General features: G+C 38.3%; 1 protein-coding gene across 5 annotated transcripts in view; it reads right to left on the bottom strand.

The window, feature by feature from the left end:
• The window catches only part of LOC129755947 (ras-specific guanine nucleotide-releasing factor 2-like), a 546,013-nt gene that overhangs the window by 455,499 nt on the left and 70,301 nt on the right, over positions 1-20,213 (bottom strand). For all 5 annotated transcript variants that reach the window (XM_055752664.1, XM_055752665.1, XM_055752668.1 and 2 more), the window contains exon 2: positions 15,083-16,322. In XM_055752664.1, coding sequence (XP_055608639.1) covers positions 15,083-15,172 — 90 coding nt within the window. In that variant the 5' untranslated portion in view covers positions 15,173-16,322. The remainder of the gene's footprint in view (positions 1-15,082; positions 16,323-20,213) is intronic.

Genomic DNA, 20,213 nt, shown 5'->3' with positions numbered 1-20,213 from the left:
TTGTGAATAACTTTTGAATGCATGGATGGAAATTGATGAAATTTACGGCGAAGCTAACTGGGAATGTAATGTTCACATATGCAAATTTTTGTGATATACTGTCAATTGATTTTTCTCGATCCTGCCCAAAAAATTTTGTTAATTAACTTCAGTATTGGACGCTATCTCAAAAATCGCATGACACATGGTTACCAAATTTTATACACGTACACATTAGTTACATTACTAGGTAGCTTAAATGAAAATTTCAGAATTTTTTTGGATAGATGGATTAAAATGTATTTTCACTAATAAACCTATCGAATGGCATTTGTTGCCCGCACGCTTCCAGCATAGTTCATCCGACCGTTATTGCTCAATAAACTCCCCAATGCGTCATCTGTGTTTTGGTTTTATCGAAAGTTGATGTTCCAAATCAATCAGGGGTTTCCCGACTGCCAACACTTTTGGCCATCATCATCGCAAGCCATTTACTTAGTTATGCTGCTGTAAGCAAGACCCGGAGAAGGAAGGTAATACGCAGTCAATTTTAGCTCCCAGCACGAGATGTCCTATACCTAAATATGTAGGGGAGAGTGGGGTATCGTGGGCCATGGGGAAACGTGGACCACTTTTAATATCTCAGATGTGTGTTGAGATAAAAATATCAAACCAACAGTCATCGTCGCCGCTTTGCGTGAGCATGTATTCCTATATGTTGTTGACTGAAATACGCATCATATGCTTCTTTTATTTATCAAGCTAAAACAAGATAGAAAAATTTACTTACATAATTAAAAAAACACCTGATAATTTCATCGATGGGGAACCTAGAGTGCATAACAAAAATAAGCTCATACGCTTATAATCTTAGTGTTTTCATGATCTTTCACGTGGAAAAGGAGTTTTAGATGAAACATCAATAAATCACACAAACGCAACCAATTTGCAAATCATAGCTTGTGGGGAATCGTGGGCCACACATCTTAAACCACCTATATTTTTATGTTTTTATACACATTCAGAACTTAAAATACGTTTTACCTATCTGCAAAGTTTTCTTATGTCAAATGAAGAGTTATGAAAAATATTTTGTCCATCCTCTATGAGAAATTTTGCCAAAACGTTCGCGAGCCAGGTTTTGGAATCTATGCGATCATACACAGCTCTCTTTTTTATTTCATCATCTGAAATTGCTTTAAAATAACGAAATGAATTAGGAAATCACAATTTTGGGTCAACTTATAAATTTTGCATGTAATTTGGCCAATTTGGATTTGGTGGCCCACGATTCCCCACCATTTTTCAAAATCCAAAAAATAATGCTTTTTTTCAAACAGTCAGAATTTGAGGTAAATAATTTATTAAAAAATTTAAAAAAATACCTTATGATACCTTGAAAATGTAGAAAACCATACCATTTTTTATTTTCATTTTATCTTTTATAATAAAGACGTTATGGAACAACGAAAAAAAGTGGCCCATCATTCCCCACTCTCCCATATTTATTTCGAACCTCTTCACTGAAAGGCGGAGTTTGGCCAGCACGTCTGGGCCATTTCTTGGCGAACGACGTGACTGGGAACAGTTTCGCATGGAAGTAGCTTCACATCGCTACTTTTGGACTCCTGTCTATCTTCTTCTCGAGAGCAAAACCCAGCCAGAAGATCGTGCCATATTTGCTTTCCGTCTTATTAACGTGCTAGGGGACGGGGACGATGCGATGGGTTGCGTGTGATTGCATATTGCCAATAATTGGCGCGTTAGCTGCGATTTTGTTTGCTCTCAAGACAAACTTACGAACACATTGAATCTAAGCCAGATCTGCTTTAAGGAGTATGGGGTAGCTATAAAGAGTTTCTATCTTCAATATTTTTTGTAAATATTAGAGCACTGAATTGCTTAATACAAACGCCAAATGAAAAATATATCTTTTAAATCTTTTGAGATGCTAAATCAGGTATCTAAAGCTTAAATCAAAGTACTTATTAATTAACAACTGTAAATTTTGATATATATAGTTACCATATATTTTTTCAATTCCTTTCGGGCCTTTTTTTGCCGTAAATTCTAGCAGCGAACTCATTTTGATAAAGTCAACTCAATTATCGAGCAACAGCTTTTTTTTTATTAGTTGTTAACCCAGGTGGTAAATCCATTTTACGGATTGCATTCCAAGGCACGGCGAGCCACCGCGTCCCCCCAGTTTGCTACTCTGGGTCCATGGGTGCAATTGGACGACTCATGATACAATGCTAAGGAACACTGTACCCCCTACGCCATAAAGTCCACCTGGGGCCACTGACCTTTGTTCCCACCTCGAACTGTTTGACACACTTTGCTTCAATAGTGGGAGGTCATTTCGCGCTAGTGCGCTCCAAGGCAATACTCGTTTCCGAACCCTCTGATAGCATAGCCTCATTCTAACACAACTCGATGCGCGACCCCTCCTCTGACGAGTTAGGACCCGACATCTCATCGTGTGAATGAGGTCCCCACGTAGCGCAACTACTAACTTTGTGAATCCAGTCCAAGATCCAGAAACACAAAGCGAGTTGTCGACGGCACTTTCTCTGTTCAAACACGCGGGTAGGGGGGGTAAGCCCCCTAGGCCACGTGTAGGACTCAGACTCCTCCGAACTCACAAATAGTGTTGACTTAAGTCACCACTCAGCGCAACTACCCGATCTTCAAGTCGGGCGCTTGACCACCCGAAGCGCAGATCGAGCTATAGAACGCCCTCATCAGGTCACACTCGCGGTTCGGGTGCAACATTTCCCGAAACGCGTGTCGAACCCTGACACCTCCGGCAGAACGTGCCTCTCGGACACTGACGTGTAAACACGTCCCTAAGTGATCGGCCCACCATTGGCCACCACTTTGCGCATCTACTCATTTTGCGAGACGGGTCTATACCCACCGAAGCGCAAAACAAGTTGGCGATCGCTCTCCCTCCGGTCGCATCCGCATATCAGGGTCATGACCCCCCGAAAGCGTGTTGGACCATCACGCTCACACCCAAGTACTGGTACCAAAGTACCCGGGTGCACCACTTCTTCCGCGCGGGTTTGGCGGGACCCGTCGACGGCCTCTAGTGGGTTTGGTGTAGTTCTCTTGGCCGTACATCTGCAATACGCCGGACTTGCAGACACGTTTCCACTCTGCACCACGGGGAGGTGGAACTACGTCGCAGAGCAACAGCTTAAATGATTCCATCTGACGACTTGGCCTAGAGGTAACTCGGATGACTCGAATTCGCTTCCTGGTCGAGGTGATTTTCATGATTGAGTTTTTTAATTGTTGCATTATACGGCTAGTAGCATCATCCGCCAATTGAAGGACCAGAAAAATACTGTATGAGTGTGTGGGAATCGTGTGTATTCTACAAATATACATACATTAGCTCGCTGCTAGATTTCACTGCAGAAAATGCTCATCGCGTCTCGATTAATGGTGCTTATACTGGTTCTCATGAGCTCCAATATAGTAAATGTCGCGCACGCCTCTGACGTGGCAACGCACCTTACTCACACAACTGCAACTAAGAGTTAGGCCTTCCTATAGATACAAACATTTCATCCATTGTTAAGCTAACCGCGTGTTGAAAAGTTCTGCGTTAACAATCGTCACATTCGATAAACTTCTGCAATTTATAAGTCCGTTCACAGCTAAAATAATAATCATTCTTAGTGATCTACGTCACACTATTTCGGTAAGGAATCATTTAAATTACTTAATTTGTAAAGATAATCATCTAAAGGAAAATTGTAGGAAACTGCTGTTTATTTGGTGCCGAATAATTCGGTGATTGCCGGTGGTTGAAAAATAGTTGGTTAGGAGATTGAAAGGTATCTTTGATTTATTAAAACTATTATTACTTAAATATCTAACTGCAGAATTTAAACCAACATAAACAGGCTTCTCGAAAATTAACTTAAACCCCAAGTGTTGGAAAACTCCGGGATCTACATATTAGGATCTCATAAACGTAAGCCATTTTTCTATATAAAATCTATATCAACCACAAATTAATTATTATAAAACACTTGCAGGAAAATTTTAATTTTGCAATAAAACGAATTAAAATATCGGACATCGCTCTTTCTATGTTGCAAACGCAACAGTAAGCGATTTTCAGATTTCAACAAAATGCATTTTTAAACGTTTTTATCTACTTTATTAATTTTCAGCCAGATACCAAATAGATTCGTTCAGTGTCTAAACATGAAACAATGATGTAACTCACATAATATCGCTGTTTTCTACGGTTAAATAAGCGTCTTCCTAAAAGTGGCCATTATCTGTTCCTTATTCATCTTAACATATTAGTTCAACCCGAAAAATTAGATGAGTTTCATATAAAATATCATTTAAAAAATCGGTACTCCAAACGCAACATCTTGCAATTTTCTATTGAGTTACTAAAAATCTACAACACATGTTTGAATTTTGAGCTTCCAGAAGCTACTTTTTTGAAAAATTGTCAATTTTTTTTAGTTTAAAAAAAGTAACTACACGCCAACCCGAAAGTTGATATATAAACGCACTCCAACAAAAAAAATAAAAATATGTCAACCCATTTGGCTATTCAGTATCGAATTCAAACGTAATAAAACCTGAGTAACATTCGTTTTTGTTACTGTATTACAGTTTTTCTCTGGAAATACATTCATACAAAAAATGTGAACCAACAACCGATGCTCGCTTCATCCTGTTTTTCCCATATCCGGTTTTTTTGTACCTTCAATAAGCCACCTTTGTCGGGCAAACTTCAAGGGCAGGTTCCGAGTTGTTTTCAATTTTGCAATGCTAATTCCAGGACATGACACCAGCAGAGATCGGGGCCCGTTCAATTCCCAGTTGAACCATTCGGTGATGCCGGAAACGTTATGGGGAAGCTAACATGAGAGCACACCAATGAAGGGCATTTGAACTAAAAGTTTCCTTTGTGAAGGAGCTTCTTTTACGTTTAACAAATACGCGATGTGAAATTTACCGAGGGAATTTCAATAAAAAAGAAGAATTATTCATTCAGTTACGACGTAAGAGAAACTAATAATAATTAGATTCAGCTATGAATCTGTTGAGACTTTTTTTTCTGGAAATAACTTTACGGACCTCTAACTAAGCTATTTATGCCAAAAAACAAGAAATGGTTTTCAATAGTTATTTTTTACTTTTTAATTTTTTTTAGGTATCATAAGACCGAAACAAATATGCAATTATTTTTTGTCACCCTCTTCCCTTTGATTTTTCTGAATATCCATAAGGGGGGTATAAATAAAGTTTTAGGTATGTTATTGAAAGATTTGATAAGTTCTTAGCTTGGCTCGATTTTCCAATTTAGTGCAATTCAGATTGTATGCAAGTTTGCTGCATACAAGATTTTGTATAATTTGTACCAATTTATTGAAAATGTGATTTTTTTTATTTGTCTCAGCATAATTTCTGTTTAAATTTTTAGTGCTTTAAATAAGTGAAAATCTTTAACAGTACTGAACTAAGCTCTAAAATGTGAAAAAAAGAGTCAAGGGCATATATGGGCACATATACGGTAGAGTAAGGTTGCCAGTATTTTTTCAGCACATATCCCGGCCGGACAAATCCGGGCTATTTTATCTAAAAACCTGGCGCGCCGATTCTTGCCAGCGTCAACAGTCGTCCCGGCACTGTGTTCGAAGAAGGCGAAGGGGCTCTCCAGCCTGTGCATTCAGGCGAGTATTTTTCCTTTTCTATTCCCGACTTGCCAAGTGACTGCCATTCAATTCGCAGCTTCTTTCCTCTCATTCATAGACTGAATTTCAACAACAAAGCACCTTGGATTGGCGACAACGTTTCTTCTGGGTTTCCTGCACCGGGACGCAACGTATCAGGCCTTTTGGAGTCCCGCTGATTCCAGTCATCGGCACCAGTCGTCCCGGCCCTGAGTTCGAATGTGGTGAAGGGGCTCTCCAGCCTGCAATTCCAGGCAAGTACTCTGCTTTCGAATGTTCTTCTCTTCGTGATGGATTCCTCCGTTACAGTGATTGACAGCGCAGAATGAATTTTGGAGCACTTGATGATATAAATATATATTATCAAAACGTCGGTGGCATCAATTCTTGTGTGAACGAATATCTGCTGGAAACTTCGAGTTGCTGTTACGATATTATCGCGTTCACTGAATCTCGGTTGAACGACAGAACTAATTCTAGCCAGATTTTTGGTTCTGAATACTATGTGTTCCGTTGCGATAGAAGCCCGCGTAACAGCCGGAAGTCAACTGGAGGTGGTGTTTTACTAGCCATTAAATCTACGCTCTCAGCCGTGCTTATCAACGATCAATCCTTTTAATGCTTGGAAATTGTGTGGACCTGCATAAACTTAGGTAACCGAAAACTCTACGTTTGTGTTGTATATCTGCCCCCTGATTGCGTGCGAGATTTGAGTTTAGCTGAATGTTTTTCTCAGAGCCTTGTTAAAATACTGTATCTAACTTGCCCCGAAGACGACCTCTTAGTCATCGGTGATTTTAATTTTCCGGGCATAAAGTGGTGCCCATCGCAGGGAGGCTTTCTGTATCCTGACCCTGCATGTTCTTCATTCTCAACTGCCTCAAACATTATTATCGACGCTTTAAGCACCGCAACTCTTCGCCAGATCAATAGCGTTGTGAATGAAAACGGTCGAATGCTTGATTTATGTTTCTCCAACGATGGGCTCCAGACTATAACGATTGAACCAGCGCCTGCACCTCTAGTCAAGTGTGTACGTCACCACCCTGCGTTGCTAATCTCGATGCAGATATCCATTTTTAATTCCCGCTCATCGATACCGACATCTTTCTTCCTTGATTTTAAAAATGCCGATTTCCTAGCTGTTTCTCACTAGCTTGACTCTGTTGATTGGGAAGCTGAGCTTGATCGATCCAATCCCAACGCTGCCGCAGAAAAATTTACTCACATCATAAATCACATAATCGATCTACATGTGCCGTTTGAAAACTATGAAGCGCAAAACTCTTCGAAACTACAACAGACTCAAATCACCCTCCTCAAAGGATGAATTTCGCAAGCTGAATTCAGCATTTAAAAAAGCCAGCACCAAATGCTACCAGAATTACTTATCTCGACTGCAACGGAATTTTAAACAAAACCCAAAGTCTTTTTGGAAACACGTCAAAGACCAGTGGAAAGAGTCTGGATTACCGACTAACATGTTTCTGGATGACGAAACGGCCTCGTCGGAACAGGATATATGCAATCTTTTTGCTAAAAAGTTTTCTAGCGTCTTCACTTCCGGATCTATATCCTCAGAACGAATAGCTAGCGCAACTAGAAACGTTCCATCCTTGAATACCCTCTTAAACAACATCTATTTTGATGAAGAAACTATTCTGAAGGCGATTGTTAAACTGAAAAATTCAGTTTTGCTGCCGGTTTTCAAGTCGATGCAATTTACACCGATTTGTCAGCTGCTTTTGACAAGGTGAACCACGAAATAGCTATTGCGAAGCTGGAGAGGCTGCGATTTTGCGGGTCCTTATTAGATTGGTTTCGCAGTTACCTCATAGGACGCAAATTCTCTGTTTGATCTGGCAACTCATGTTCCGAACAATTCTCTGCCACATCAGGCGTGCCTCAAGGCAGCCACCTTGGCCCAGTAGTGTTCCTGATTTACTTTAATGATGTGCTTTTACTACTTGACGATCCAAAACTCGCCTATGCAGATGATCTGAAGCTATTCTACACTATATAAGGTTTTGGAGATACTGTACTTTTACAGCGACAGTTTGACAATTTTGCCAAATGGTGCGACAACAATTGCCTGCCATTAAACCGCAAAAAATGCTTGGTCATCACCTTTTCCCGTAAACGGCATCCCATAACTGTCGATTATTTTCTTGGAAACCAGACAATTTCTCGAGCAAAGCAGTTAAAAGATTTGGGAGTAATTCTAGACCGACAGCTGGACTTTAAGACGCACACTTGCTATGTAGTCGACAAAGCATCGAGAAGCTTGGGATTTCTCTTTCGCGTCACTAAAGACTTTAAAGACATTTACTGCCTGAAAAGTCTCTATTGTAGCCTTGTTCGCTCAACCTTGGAGTATGCATCTGCTGTATGGAGTCCCTATTATCAGAATGGTGTTGATCGAATCGAGACCATCCAAAGACGCTTTATGCGTTACGCTTTAAGACACTTGAATTAGCAAGATCCATTCCGCCTTCCACGATACGAGAATCGTTGCTACCTCATATCTTTGACACGCTTCGAGCCTGGCGAGCTACCATTCGAGCATTATTTGTCTCCGATCTGCTGGCTTCGAATATGGACTGCCTCATGCTGCTGGAAACTATCAACCTGTGCGTTCGACCTCCAGGGCTAAAAAATCGGAACCTTCAGCTTCACATTCCTCTTCGCCAGAACAACTATGGAGCCAATAGTGCCCTGATTGGTATTACAAGGACTTTCAACCGTTTCTCCGAGCTCTCCGAGCACATGCACTGAACCTCGAAAATACCCAAACTTGAGAACTTTCCCCGCCAACCCGAATGAAACTCCCTCCCTACAGGTTTGGCTTATGGTGGCTTAGCCCAAAGTTAAGCTCTTAAAGGAGAACTCATCCCCCAAAATCTGATACCGCAATAAAATGGAAATAAAAAAAAAATTACTGCAGGTACAGGAATCACACCCATACCTGCAATGGCACTGCGATTACCATCACAGGATGCTAACCGCTCGGCCATCGAAGATTTGTTGAGAGAGGCAGTTACATCATCGTATATGCGAGACTTTCTGCGAACGAAGCGGGAATAAAAGTAATCCCCCAAAAAAACAGTTCTCCGCTTTGAACTTACCCCCCAAACCTAAATCTGCCACGATGGAGGTAATAGAATCAGATTCGCCTACAACTAAAACCCCCTATAAAAAAACAGTTCTCCGCTTGAAGGACAAGTTTGGCTTATTTTCAAGCTGTGATTTTTTCACAAACTTGAGTTGTCAATATCGAACTCAGGTTTGGCGGGTGGCAGTTCTCAAGTTTGGGTATTTTTGATTTTCAGTGTGGTCGATTGCTTCGGGTTTGCCGCAACTTATGGTCAGATGAAGAAATCATCAGTGCTGCTCAAGGTTCCGCTCGCTCGGCTAAATCCCGAGTCGATGGGTGGGTTAAAGAAACAAGAGAGATCAATAGCGGGAAAGATCACATGCGGGATATACATGGTGTTTCGATAGAAGGTCCAGCAGTTGATCGGCAGAGCTCGATTGCTCGTGTTCGCCGGTTTCATCACATTCACCGTGGTGAAATTGGCTAACGCGCCGTTGTACTGAAGCGGAGATTGCAGGTTCAAGTCCTGCCGGTGAGCCATTGTATCTTTTTCGAAAAATTCATGATATTTACGGCTCATGTTCTTTCGTTCTTTGATAGCTTATGTTTCTTAAATTCTTTCCATCACCTACGAAAATGTGATTATTATGAGGTACAAAAGATGTACCAAAGCGATTTCATAACATCAGTATTGAATGTTTTCATCAAAATTTATAAGCAGTTTTAATTCGTGTTTTAAACTTTAGAAAAGCCTTTCATAAATATTTTTACGAAATTTGCTCTAAAATTTTTGTTTTTGACGACCCAAAAATTTTATATTTCTTTTGCTTGAATGTTTATTTGTTAGGCTCGTGCATAATTTTTCTCGAGACCGAGGGTCCGATGGACTTTCCCCATGTTTCCTTAATACTTGGCGACTGAATTGACCGACCCTCTTCTGATTCTCTTAAATTTGTCGTTAAATTCTAGAAAGGTATCCCAATTTAGGAAACAATATTTTCAGATTCCAATTTTCAAATCCGGAAAAAATCAGATGTACGAAATTTTCAAGGAATAGCTATTCTAACTTGCATCCCCAAACTCTTTGATTCAATAATAAACGAAACAATTTATCAGCAAGTAAAATATGTAATAACAAACAAACAACATGGTTTCCTCGAAAGACGCTCTACTGCATCAAATCTTCTAGAATTCGTTGCATACGGTATCAATTCCATGAGCAAAGGCTTCAAGTTGAGGGTATTTAGAAAAGCTTTTGATCGCATCGACATACACCTTTCAACCTTCAAATTAAAAATAAAAAGGCTTTCATTCAAATGTTTACATCTGGTTACAGTCATACTTAGCCGATCGAATACAAATCGTTCGTTTTCAAAACGAATTATCCAAATCTGAAGTTGTAACCTCTGGTGTGTCCCAGGGGTATCATTTATTACCTCTTATTTTCATACTGATCGTAAATGACATTTCCTTTATTCTAAATCGGATTGATAATCTTATATCAATGTTCCGAAAATCGCGAAAAGCAATCAGGATTCGTTCCAATTTTCCGGGCAAAATTGAAAAACCATTTAAGTAAATGTTCTTTACTCTCGTTCGTAGAAGAACGATTACGCATCCTTCTTTCCACATTCCACAAAGTGCTCAAAGATATTCCCCATGACAAACCTCCCACGAAATTACGCCAGTAAGACTTTTTCCCCTTGAAAAGGTTTTTAAATTGCAGCTCAAGAGAAAAATATGCGTTAAAGTTTTCGATTGTTCCATGCTTCCGAAAAACTTTAAAAGCGTTTGATTTGTCCACGTAGGGTTTGGTACAGTGATAGTACCACCATAGATTGGGAGGCCTTCTTCAAACAGATGGATCTTGAATGGGTTTCATTTGAGATTGAACTGCACTATCATAAATCAAGCTAGCGAAAAAATTTATATGCACCCAACGAAAGTTAAACATCAACAGTGCGAAAGGATGAAATAATTGCCTGCGAGTACCTTTTCCAGCCGATGTGTCTTGTGAGGTCATATGTCATATTTATTGAGTATGAAGAGTTGTCTGCAATTTTGATAGGCAAATGATCACCATTGCACAGTGGTGCAGAACATCAATCTAGCTGTACGAAATTAATATCGTTCAAGGATGAAGAGATAGACATTTGATGTCTTGAGCAACATTGTTCAATTTTACATGGAGCATAATCTAATATCAAAACTTTTGCCGAGGGGTCCACCGCTAGCGAGATAAAATTGCTAACTTTTTTGTTTTTCAAATTAGGGCTTTGATGTCTTGAAGTTGTTTATCTGATCAAAATACATAAGTTTGTTCAATATGTCAAAGTCCTATCACATCACCCTCAGGAGTAACAGTCAAACAAAGTCTCTTGAAAAAACAGTTTTTTGAGCCTGACACTGCGTAGATTGGATAAAATGGTCTTTGTCTTTGAAACAAAGTTGTAACAAGCCACAATCTACAATTGTCTCATACATAATGATGGATTAAGAAGTTGCTGAAGCCCTATAGAAAGCATTTAGTGTATTTTATTGGCAATTTTGTAAGGCTCGTCCATCGAAAAGTGCACATTTCCGCAACACCCCGTTTTTTTGTGATTATTTTTGGTGATAAGCGAAACCGTTCCCATTTAAAATTAGCAGGGAAATCGATTAAACTTGTAGAGATTTATATGATTGAAATAACACTTTTTATATAAAAATTACCTAATTAAATTATAGAAAAAACGTTGAAAACAATTAATTTATTAATAAAAAGTGGCAGTTTTTTTTTATATATTTTGTTTTATTAGAAAATTGGGGGATATTTAGCACCCCTCCATAAGAACCGTCGCGATCCAAACGGATAATATTAAAATCGTGGAAAGAGATTGTTCAGGATCGCCCCTGATGGCTTAGATCGATAGCATCAGATTTTCTATACCGAATAAAAACGCACTCATTCTCGAAACATTACAACAACCTTAGTGGACTGTGTTTATTCCGATAGACTAAGACTTTTAACAATTATGGACTTCTCACAAAATGGTCCCTTTTGGACCTCCGATACTAGCCACTGAGGCGTCTGACTTGGCTGCTCGGGCCTCCGACTGTATTACCGTACTTGCTTCGTGATCTGTGTCCGATGATGGTTGGATGGGAAAAGAGACCAAACCTTGGGCTAAATTTGTCTTGACCCTTTGGAAAACCCAAGACTCGAGGAAAACCCGAATTGTTTTGACGCCCATTACATCCGTTAATGCATCGCCATGTTGCTACTGGGCCAGTGGTAACATGACAAGAGTCTGGATGAATTGCTGACCTATTCGAGGCGCACTTGATTTGCTGTGTTCAGGCCCCTCTATACTAAATGGTTTTCTGTACGATATACTATCCAATCTGTTTTTTCCATTAAACAAGGTGATAAAATACCGAATGATTTTCAAAACGATTTGAACCCAACTGGATCCTGAAAAATCTGAATGGTTTGCCGACTGATACCCAATATGATCCAATTGATTCACGAAAAACTAAATGATTTGCTAACATTTTCGAGGCGAACCTGATTCGCTGTGCTCAGGCCCCTCTATACTGAATTATGTACTGACATAGGCTGAATGGATTACTGACCGTTTCTCAGAGAAAAAAAAAACAAGCTGACAAATTACCGACTGACTGAATTTCAATTTTGTCCAGTCTAAAATCCGGCTCGAAGGACCATGTTCAGAATCGCCCCTGATGGCATGGGCCGCAAACTTATAACCGTGGTCCGTCTACGATGGTGGTTGGTTCGAAAAAGAGGCCAAGCCTTTAGCTGACTTTGGCTGGACCCTTAGGAAAACCCTCTTCGTTGCCGATAAAAAGCCGATGATTTTGGCGCGCATTACCGCCGTTAATGCGCGCAGCATTGCCATGTTATTATTGGGTCTTTTTTACTCTACAGTGCGGCCCGTGATGATTTGTTCGTTCCAGAACAGAGATATTAGATTAAGGAGATAAGTAGCCATGTTTCGAAAAACGCAAAAATATCGCAAAGTGTTTCATGAATCAATTAATTTAAAGAACATTTTGGGGTAAGACTAAGACAATTCCACTGTAAGACAGTGATATCTCCGACCTCTCGAACTAGATTATCCATCAAGAGAGATAAACGCTGAAAGGAGAGGCCAAGTTTGCATCAATTGCTGGAAAAATGTCTTTACTATGTTACTTGTAGTACTTGTACTATGTTACTATGAAGTCAAAAGTCAGAGGAATGAAAAAATCCCATTCACAATGTCAGAAAATTTAAGGATTAAAGGAGTGATATATCCACGGAAAAGGAGGAACAAGATTTTTCTTTTCCGCTGGATTCATTTTTTTTTTTACCGAAGCTAAATGAAGGACTAACTGGAGGAATTTTTATTGCAATCTTGGAGGAAGACAAGTTTATGCGCTTTCTTGAGCTTCCTATCATAACGAAGGGTCGTCCTTTATCAGCTGAATCCGAATCCTAGTTTGTGTTTGGACTTCGAGCCAAGTGGTCGTCTTTATTTTGCTGCTAAGTTTCGTTTGGCGTTGAGTAGCCTAGCTACTGATAAAGAGTGCTTTTGTTTAAAACACAAGTATATATATAGTCGGGCATTGGTGAGGCAATGGGATCCAAAATGGAGGAGGCGCGAAAAGACTCGCTCAAAATCTACTTTGAATCAGGAACGTGTGAGCCAGCAGACTTCGAAATTTTTCAGTTCAAGAAGATGAAAATGGGTTTGGTGTGTGGAAATCTGCTAGTGATGTACAAGGAGCCCAGAGAGCGCTGTGTGTATCTTAAATTCAAAACTGAGCAACTTCTTAAAGACACGCTATCGCAGTTGCCATCTACCATGGAATTCACCTACAGCGACAATAACTCGACGACAGTAACGTTTTCTGAAGCATCCATTGTATATAAATACGTTCGGATTTTTAATTTACCGCCGGAGATAACAGATAAGGAGATATCCGATGTGTTTGCCAAATTTGGAACAATACAACGAATGGTGAGGGAGAAGTATGGTAGCGAGACAGGTTTTCCAATTTTGACGGGTTTGCGAGGTCTTCACATGGAGATAAAAACTGAGATTCCTGCAACGGTGCACGTCCGGAATTTTCAAGCCTGAGTGTTTTACGAAGGTCTTTTGAACAAGTGTTTTGTCTGTGGAAGTGTAGATCACATAATAGCGAACTGCCCTAATCGAATACGATGAACAAAAGGTTGACTCGTCAAGCTTTACTATATAGTGACGTTGCAGCTGGGCCAAGTAAGTTGTTTGCAACGGCTAGTGCAGCCAACTCTGGTTATTGGAGATGAAGGAAGCAGCTACGGTAAAAAAAACTGAGCAGCCATCGGAAGTTCTGGAAATTTCAGATGATGTAGAGCATCATTAAAAAGGTGTAGCGGCGGAAGAGACGAAAAAACATTTTGAGCAGTCGAAAGTCGCGGAAGACAAGAATTGAAAACGAACAACAGAAGTGGATCCGAAACTTCGACTGAATCTGATTCGGGATTAATCAATCTTCGCCTAGTTTTTTGGAGGCACAAAGTACACTTACAAGAGCAAGATCGAAATTGAAACAACAGAAAAAACATTAACTTCTTTTCTCTCTCGGCTCAGTTGTTTGAAGCCTTGCAATGTAGATTAGGTTTTTTAATAACTTGAAAAAAAACATGTTATTTGAATAAATGTATGTAGAGGACAAGGAACATTGAAAAATGTAATATGTAAAAGAATTGATCATCAGGACTGTTTAAGGATTGTTGTAATTGTAATGAGATAATTATTTGTGAAATAGTTTTTAAAAGGAACTCAACACAACTGTAGGTTTTAACTATCTGAAAAAAAAAATCCACTTCATCAACAGGAAGCGACAAAAAAATGTTATTCGACGCAGGTTGGGTCTATCGAGAAGCGCTCTTAAGGATGGCGGCGTAAGAACGATTAGATCGTTCTTTTAAAGAGTGCTTCTGCTTATCCCCAGCGACTTTCAAAAGCCCCACAATGAGAAATTTCATTTGGAATGCCACGTGCCACCGCAATAAAAACATTTTTGTTCTTCGACTTGACATGCGCTAACCTCATGATTTTCCCCACAACGAGAACAACTAGGTTTATTACAACAGTGAGTTGTTGAATGCCCTATTTTGTGGCAGTTATTACAAGTCATTGTAATCAAAATCAAATATTTTTACTCTGATTTCCATATAGGAAATTTGAAAATGTAAAATTTATTCGAAATTTTTTAAATAAAAAAATATGTCTTTTCACTGCATAGAAATCTATCTTTGACTTACCATCGAGTGATCATACTGTGCCCGATCGGACAGCATGGTCAGCTGATGCTCGTTGACGCGAACGGCACGCTGCATTTTTGGGCTGAGCATTGAAAGGCTGGTTTTCAAACTATTCAGACGATATTCGAAACTTTAATTCAATTTGTTCAACTCTTTTTGGCTCGTTTATAAGTTATTTTCGAATTTAACTCATCAAACTATGTTATATCTCTGAACAGGATTTTATTTATATTTGATTGTTATTCATTGTACTTTAGACACTCGCATAAGCTTCACACTTATCTCTAGCTAGCTCATATGTGCATCAGGTATTTTCGCAACCCACTCATACACACTTCACTTTGTAAATTAATTGGTAAATTTCAACTTGGCTGCCTTCCGCTTAGCAATCACTTTCTGGAGCATTCCATGCGATGAATTTTCCTCAGAACACGATGAAATACATCCACTTATGTGTCGTATTTGACATATTTACTTCACTCGGTACCTGATGTGCTCATGCGAAAATCATGAATCTTTCCGAACCTTTGATGTTAGCACACCCACTCTTAGCACAACTTTTTACACCTTAAACTGCGGCTGGCATCTCTCTCGAGTATCCTTCTTTCGGTGTGTGTGTGTGTATAAGACGAGGTTTCAGGTTTCTCGTTGCGTCTGAACCTTTTCCAATAAAGATTACCTTGCGTATCACTCTATGACATTTCGGGCGAGAGGTTCGTCAATACCAAACCAAACGACGACGAATCCAGAAGGAAAAACCCGAAACCCAACGCTGAAGAGCCACGTGAAATACAAAACCTTGTCGTCCCATTCATTTCTCACGTTTCGAGTTCGGATGAAATACGTGATCTCGGCTCAGCCCAGCCCAAAAACAAAATGCAAACGGAAATAACAACCTTCTATTTAATCAGGTGATGAATTCGTAAACTTTTCGTTACTGAATTGAGCAACAGCCATTCAGCAGAAGAAAAAGCACCCACTTTTTCACATCACACAATCACAATGTTTTCTCAAAGATTCGGACTCGGACTCGGACAATGAACGCAATTGTCCGCAATCGACGAATCATGTGTGGTTAGTTAGTAAGTTATGTTTCAGCCCCCTCGGCAGGTTTAGATGGTTTTAAAAATTAATTGATGTTTGTTAGTTGGCTCTCGACGTTCTGTTGATGTCTACATGTGACTAGCAGCAGTGATCCACAAACGGCCTCCGATGGCAAGTTTTTTACGAGAGCAGAGATCTGAAATGAGATAAAACAAATTTTGTTAGAATCATTAATTTTGTAGTTATTCTTGATAGGTTCAGGACTAATAAATTCAGCGAAAATGAATCACTCTTGGAAGATTTGAACAAGTTTCTTAGATCAAATAGCTTAAAAGCAAAAATTAAAATCATCCTACTGATAACGTAAACACATAAGACGGATTTGGTTCAGAAATATGCAAAAATTGTATTTAATTCAAGGTATGGGTTCCCAAAAATCCATTGAAGTAACACTAATAATTCGATCGGGATGAATAAGCCATAACGACACTTAAAATCCCTCGAGAAAAAAAAAACAAATAATTCGAAAAAAATCATCGTACACAGAAAAATTTTTTGACTCTTACGTGTCACTGAAACTGCAACCTTTAAAATAAATCAACCTGTAATTAACAAAACCTGTCATTTAAAATTGTTTTCCTTGAAAGTTAACGAATATTTTTATAAATAGAGCTTTCTATTAATGTGTCAGTTCCGTTTTGAACGTGGAAGCAACAACACGTACAGACAGCGCGCTCTTTAAAGTGTTTTACCTGCGTTCACTCCTCGTGAGTGGCTAGTTTAAGAAAAAACGGAAAAAATCAACGGAAAATTAAAATGGAAACGAGAAAGAATACTTTGAAGCTAGTATTTACAAACAAGACTAAAAGTGCCAGTCATTTGGAAGTGTTACGGTTTTTTGCAAAGACAGCGAATATTCCGGCGGCAAAAGTGCACAGTGTTTACAAGGACGAAAATGACCAAAGTTTTTATGTGAAACTGATGGACGAGCAATCTTTCAACCAGATTAGTAGCTCGATGGACGACCAATATCAGTTTAAATACAAAGATGGAGAAGTGACAACAGTGAAATTTGAAATGGCCAGCAAGCTGTTTCGTTACATCCGAATCTTCAACTTGCCACCAGAAACGGAAGATAAAGAAATTGCTGCCGTCATGAGTCGCTACGGGAAAATTCATCAGTTTGTTCGTGAACGATATCCAGCGGAATATGAGTATTCAGTATTCAGTGGAATCCGCGGTGTCCATATGGAACTGGAGAAAGACATTCCAGCCAGTTTATTCATCGGACATTTTCGTGCAAGAATGTACTACGATGGGCTGAAAAACCGTTCCTTTTTTTTTGCAAAGCAGAAGGACACCTCAAAGTGGATGGTCCGAAACTCGCTAGTATGAGAGAAGACGAAACGAGAGCCGTTGCAGGTACATCTAAATCTGCAGAGCAGCAAAAGCCGTTATACAGCCATGTTGCTGCCAGCTTGAGAATAGCCGTTACCGACCAGTCTCAACCGACAAGTTCCATGACAACACTACCATCAAGAAACATTTCACCACGAAACACCAATACTGAAACAGTGGCGAATGCACCAGTAAACAACAAGGAAAATAACACCAACAAAAAGGAAACCAAAAATACTTCGCCTGAGAACGATATTCCAACTGAGGAAGAGGAACCCAGGCAGTTTGAAGCAACACAGCCTAAGGACAGCAATAAAAAGGAAAACCCCGAGCGATATGTAGAATCTACAGACGAAGGAGAAACTCCCATCGGCAGCGAGAAACGACGCGAGAGGATTCTACACAAAAGACGAACCGAATCGGCAGTTGATAGTGATGAGAGTAATACCTCAGGTAAAGGTAAGCGAAGAAAAAAGATTAATAACAAAGAATCAGTTCTCAAGGCTATTGAAGATCGTAATATTTCAAAAACACGATCAAATAAGTGAATTTTTCATTCTTTTTTTCAGTTAATTTAGTCATCAAATTAGATATTTTTTGAATGAATTTAACTAGAAAAATTGCCACAATTAATCTCAATTCAATAAGTTCAATATTAAAAAAATCCCTTTTGAGAGAATTTATATGGAAAAATGATTTAGACATTATTTGCGCACAGGAGGTCAATTTTGAAGATTTCACTTTTTTAACAACTCATTATGCTATAGTCAATATTAGCGAGGATAAAAAAGAAACAGCTATTCTAATTCGTAAAAATATTGAATTTTAAAACCCAATTTTAAATGAAAACGGAAGGATAACATCTGTTGAAATTGAAGGGATGAATGTTGTCAACGTTTATGCTCATTCAGGTACAAATTTGAAAAAAGAAAGATAAAAATTATTTACCAATGATATTCTGATACATCTTCAATGTGCAAGTAAAAATCTCATCCTTGGTGATTTTAATTGTATCATTTTAAAAAATGATTCCAACAGTTTAATCATAAATACTTGTAATGGGCTTAAATTTCTCATAGCATCGCTCTCATTGATTGATTTTGAATTCAATATCAAAAAAGGTAAGACGCAATTCACTTTTTGTCGAGGGTCATCAAAATCACGGCTGGATAGAATATATGGGTCAACTGACATTCTGTCCACCACGATTAGTATTGATACTTTTGCTTTGCCTTTTTCTGATCATCACGGTGTTGTGCTTAAGTACAACTGTTGTAATACAGATAACCAATTCATTGGGCGAGGTTTTTGAAAATGAATATTTCTTTGTTGAATAATGAATCAATTCAAGATAAATTTAAAAACATGTACAGGGAATTAAAACAAAGAAATTCATTTGTTAATTTAAACTTTTGGTGGAATAATGATTTTAAAAAAAATTTAAAAAAGTTATTTAAACTTGAAAGTTTTAAAATTAATGAAGAATCTCATAGATCAAAAAAATTTTATTACTGTTGTCTCAAAGAATTGATTGAGGAACAAAATTCTGGAATTACAAACTTAGATGAAATGAAAATTATTAAATCCAAAATACTTGAACTAGAGTATGAAAGATTAAATCATTTTAAATATCGTTTGAAAGCAAATACCATCAATTCAGATGAAAACTTATCACTTTTTCAGCTAACTTCCTTTTTAAAAAGAAATGATCCCACAAAAATGTTCAAGTTAAGAGTGAACAATGAAATAGTCGATAATTCGTCTGACTTAAAAACTATTGTTCACGCTCATTTTGCAAAATGTTTTGAAAAATCAACTTTAGCAGATAATAATTGGCAAAATATTTTGAATTACATTACAAAAAAACTAGACCAAACAGCCATTGATAATTTGTCACGCCCCTTTAGTTATGAAGAGTTAAAATATGCAATTCAATACGCTTCTTCAAAGACATCTCCAGGACCAGATGGTATAAATTATGAGTTTTACAACATTTTTTTTGATGAAATAAAAGAAGAAATGTTGAATCTTTTTAATGGATATTTTATTGAAAGTCAATATCCACCAGCTTTGTTTACAGAGGGAATAATTACACTTGTTCCAAAAAAAGGAGATCCATTTGATATTCACAATAAAAGACCAATAAGTATGTTGAACACAGATTATAAAACTTTGACAAAAATGTTGTGGCATCGATTGAGACCTTTACTGACAGATCTAATAGATCAAGGACAATCAGCTTGCATAGAATCTAGATCTTGTATAGAAAATTTAATTGATTTGAGAGATATACTTCTGAAAGCAAACGATAACAAAAAAATTAAATGTGCTATTCTTACCATTGATTTAGAAAAAGCATTTGATCGCGTTGATCATGATTTTCTATGGATTGTTTTAAATAAGTTTGGATTTCCTACACTTTTCATAAACTTTTTGAAAAAGCTGTACATGAATGCAACATCAAAGGTTTTAGTTAATGGTTTGTTACCACCTTCTTTCCGAATTTTAAGCTCTGTAAGACAGGGCTGTCCATTAAGTATGGCATTATTCACTCTTTATGTTGAACCACTTATTAGAATGGTTTATCAAAACGTAGATGGCATCTTCATAAGAAATAAATTTATTAAAGTTATTGCTTATGTAGATGACATAAACATTTTGATTAGAAATGACCATGAATTTGATACAA

Source organism: Uranotaenia lowii, chromosome 3, assembly GCF_029784155.1.
Source record: "Uranotaenia lowii strain MFRU-FL chromosome 3, ASM2978415v1, whole genome shotgun sequence".
Classification (NCBI taxonomy): domain Eukaryota; kingdom Metazoa; phylum Arthropoda; class Insecta; order Diptera; family Culicidae; genus Uranotaenia; species Uranotaenia lowii.
The sequence above is the reverse complement of the archived record's forward strand: the minus strand, read 5'-3'. Positions and strand labels throughout refer to the sequence as shown.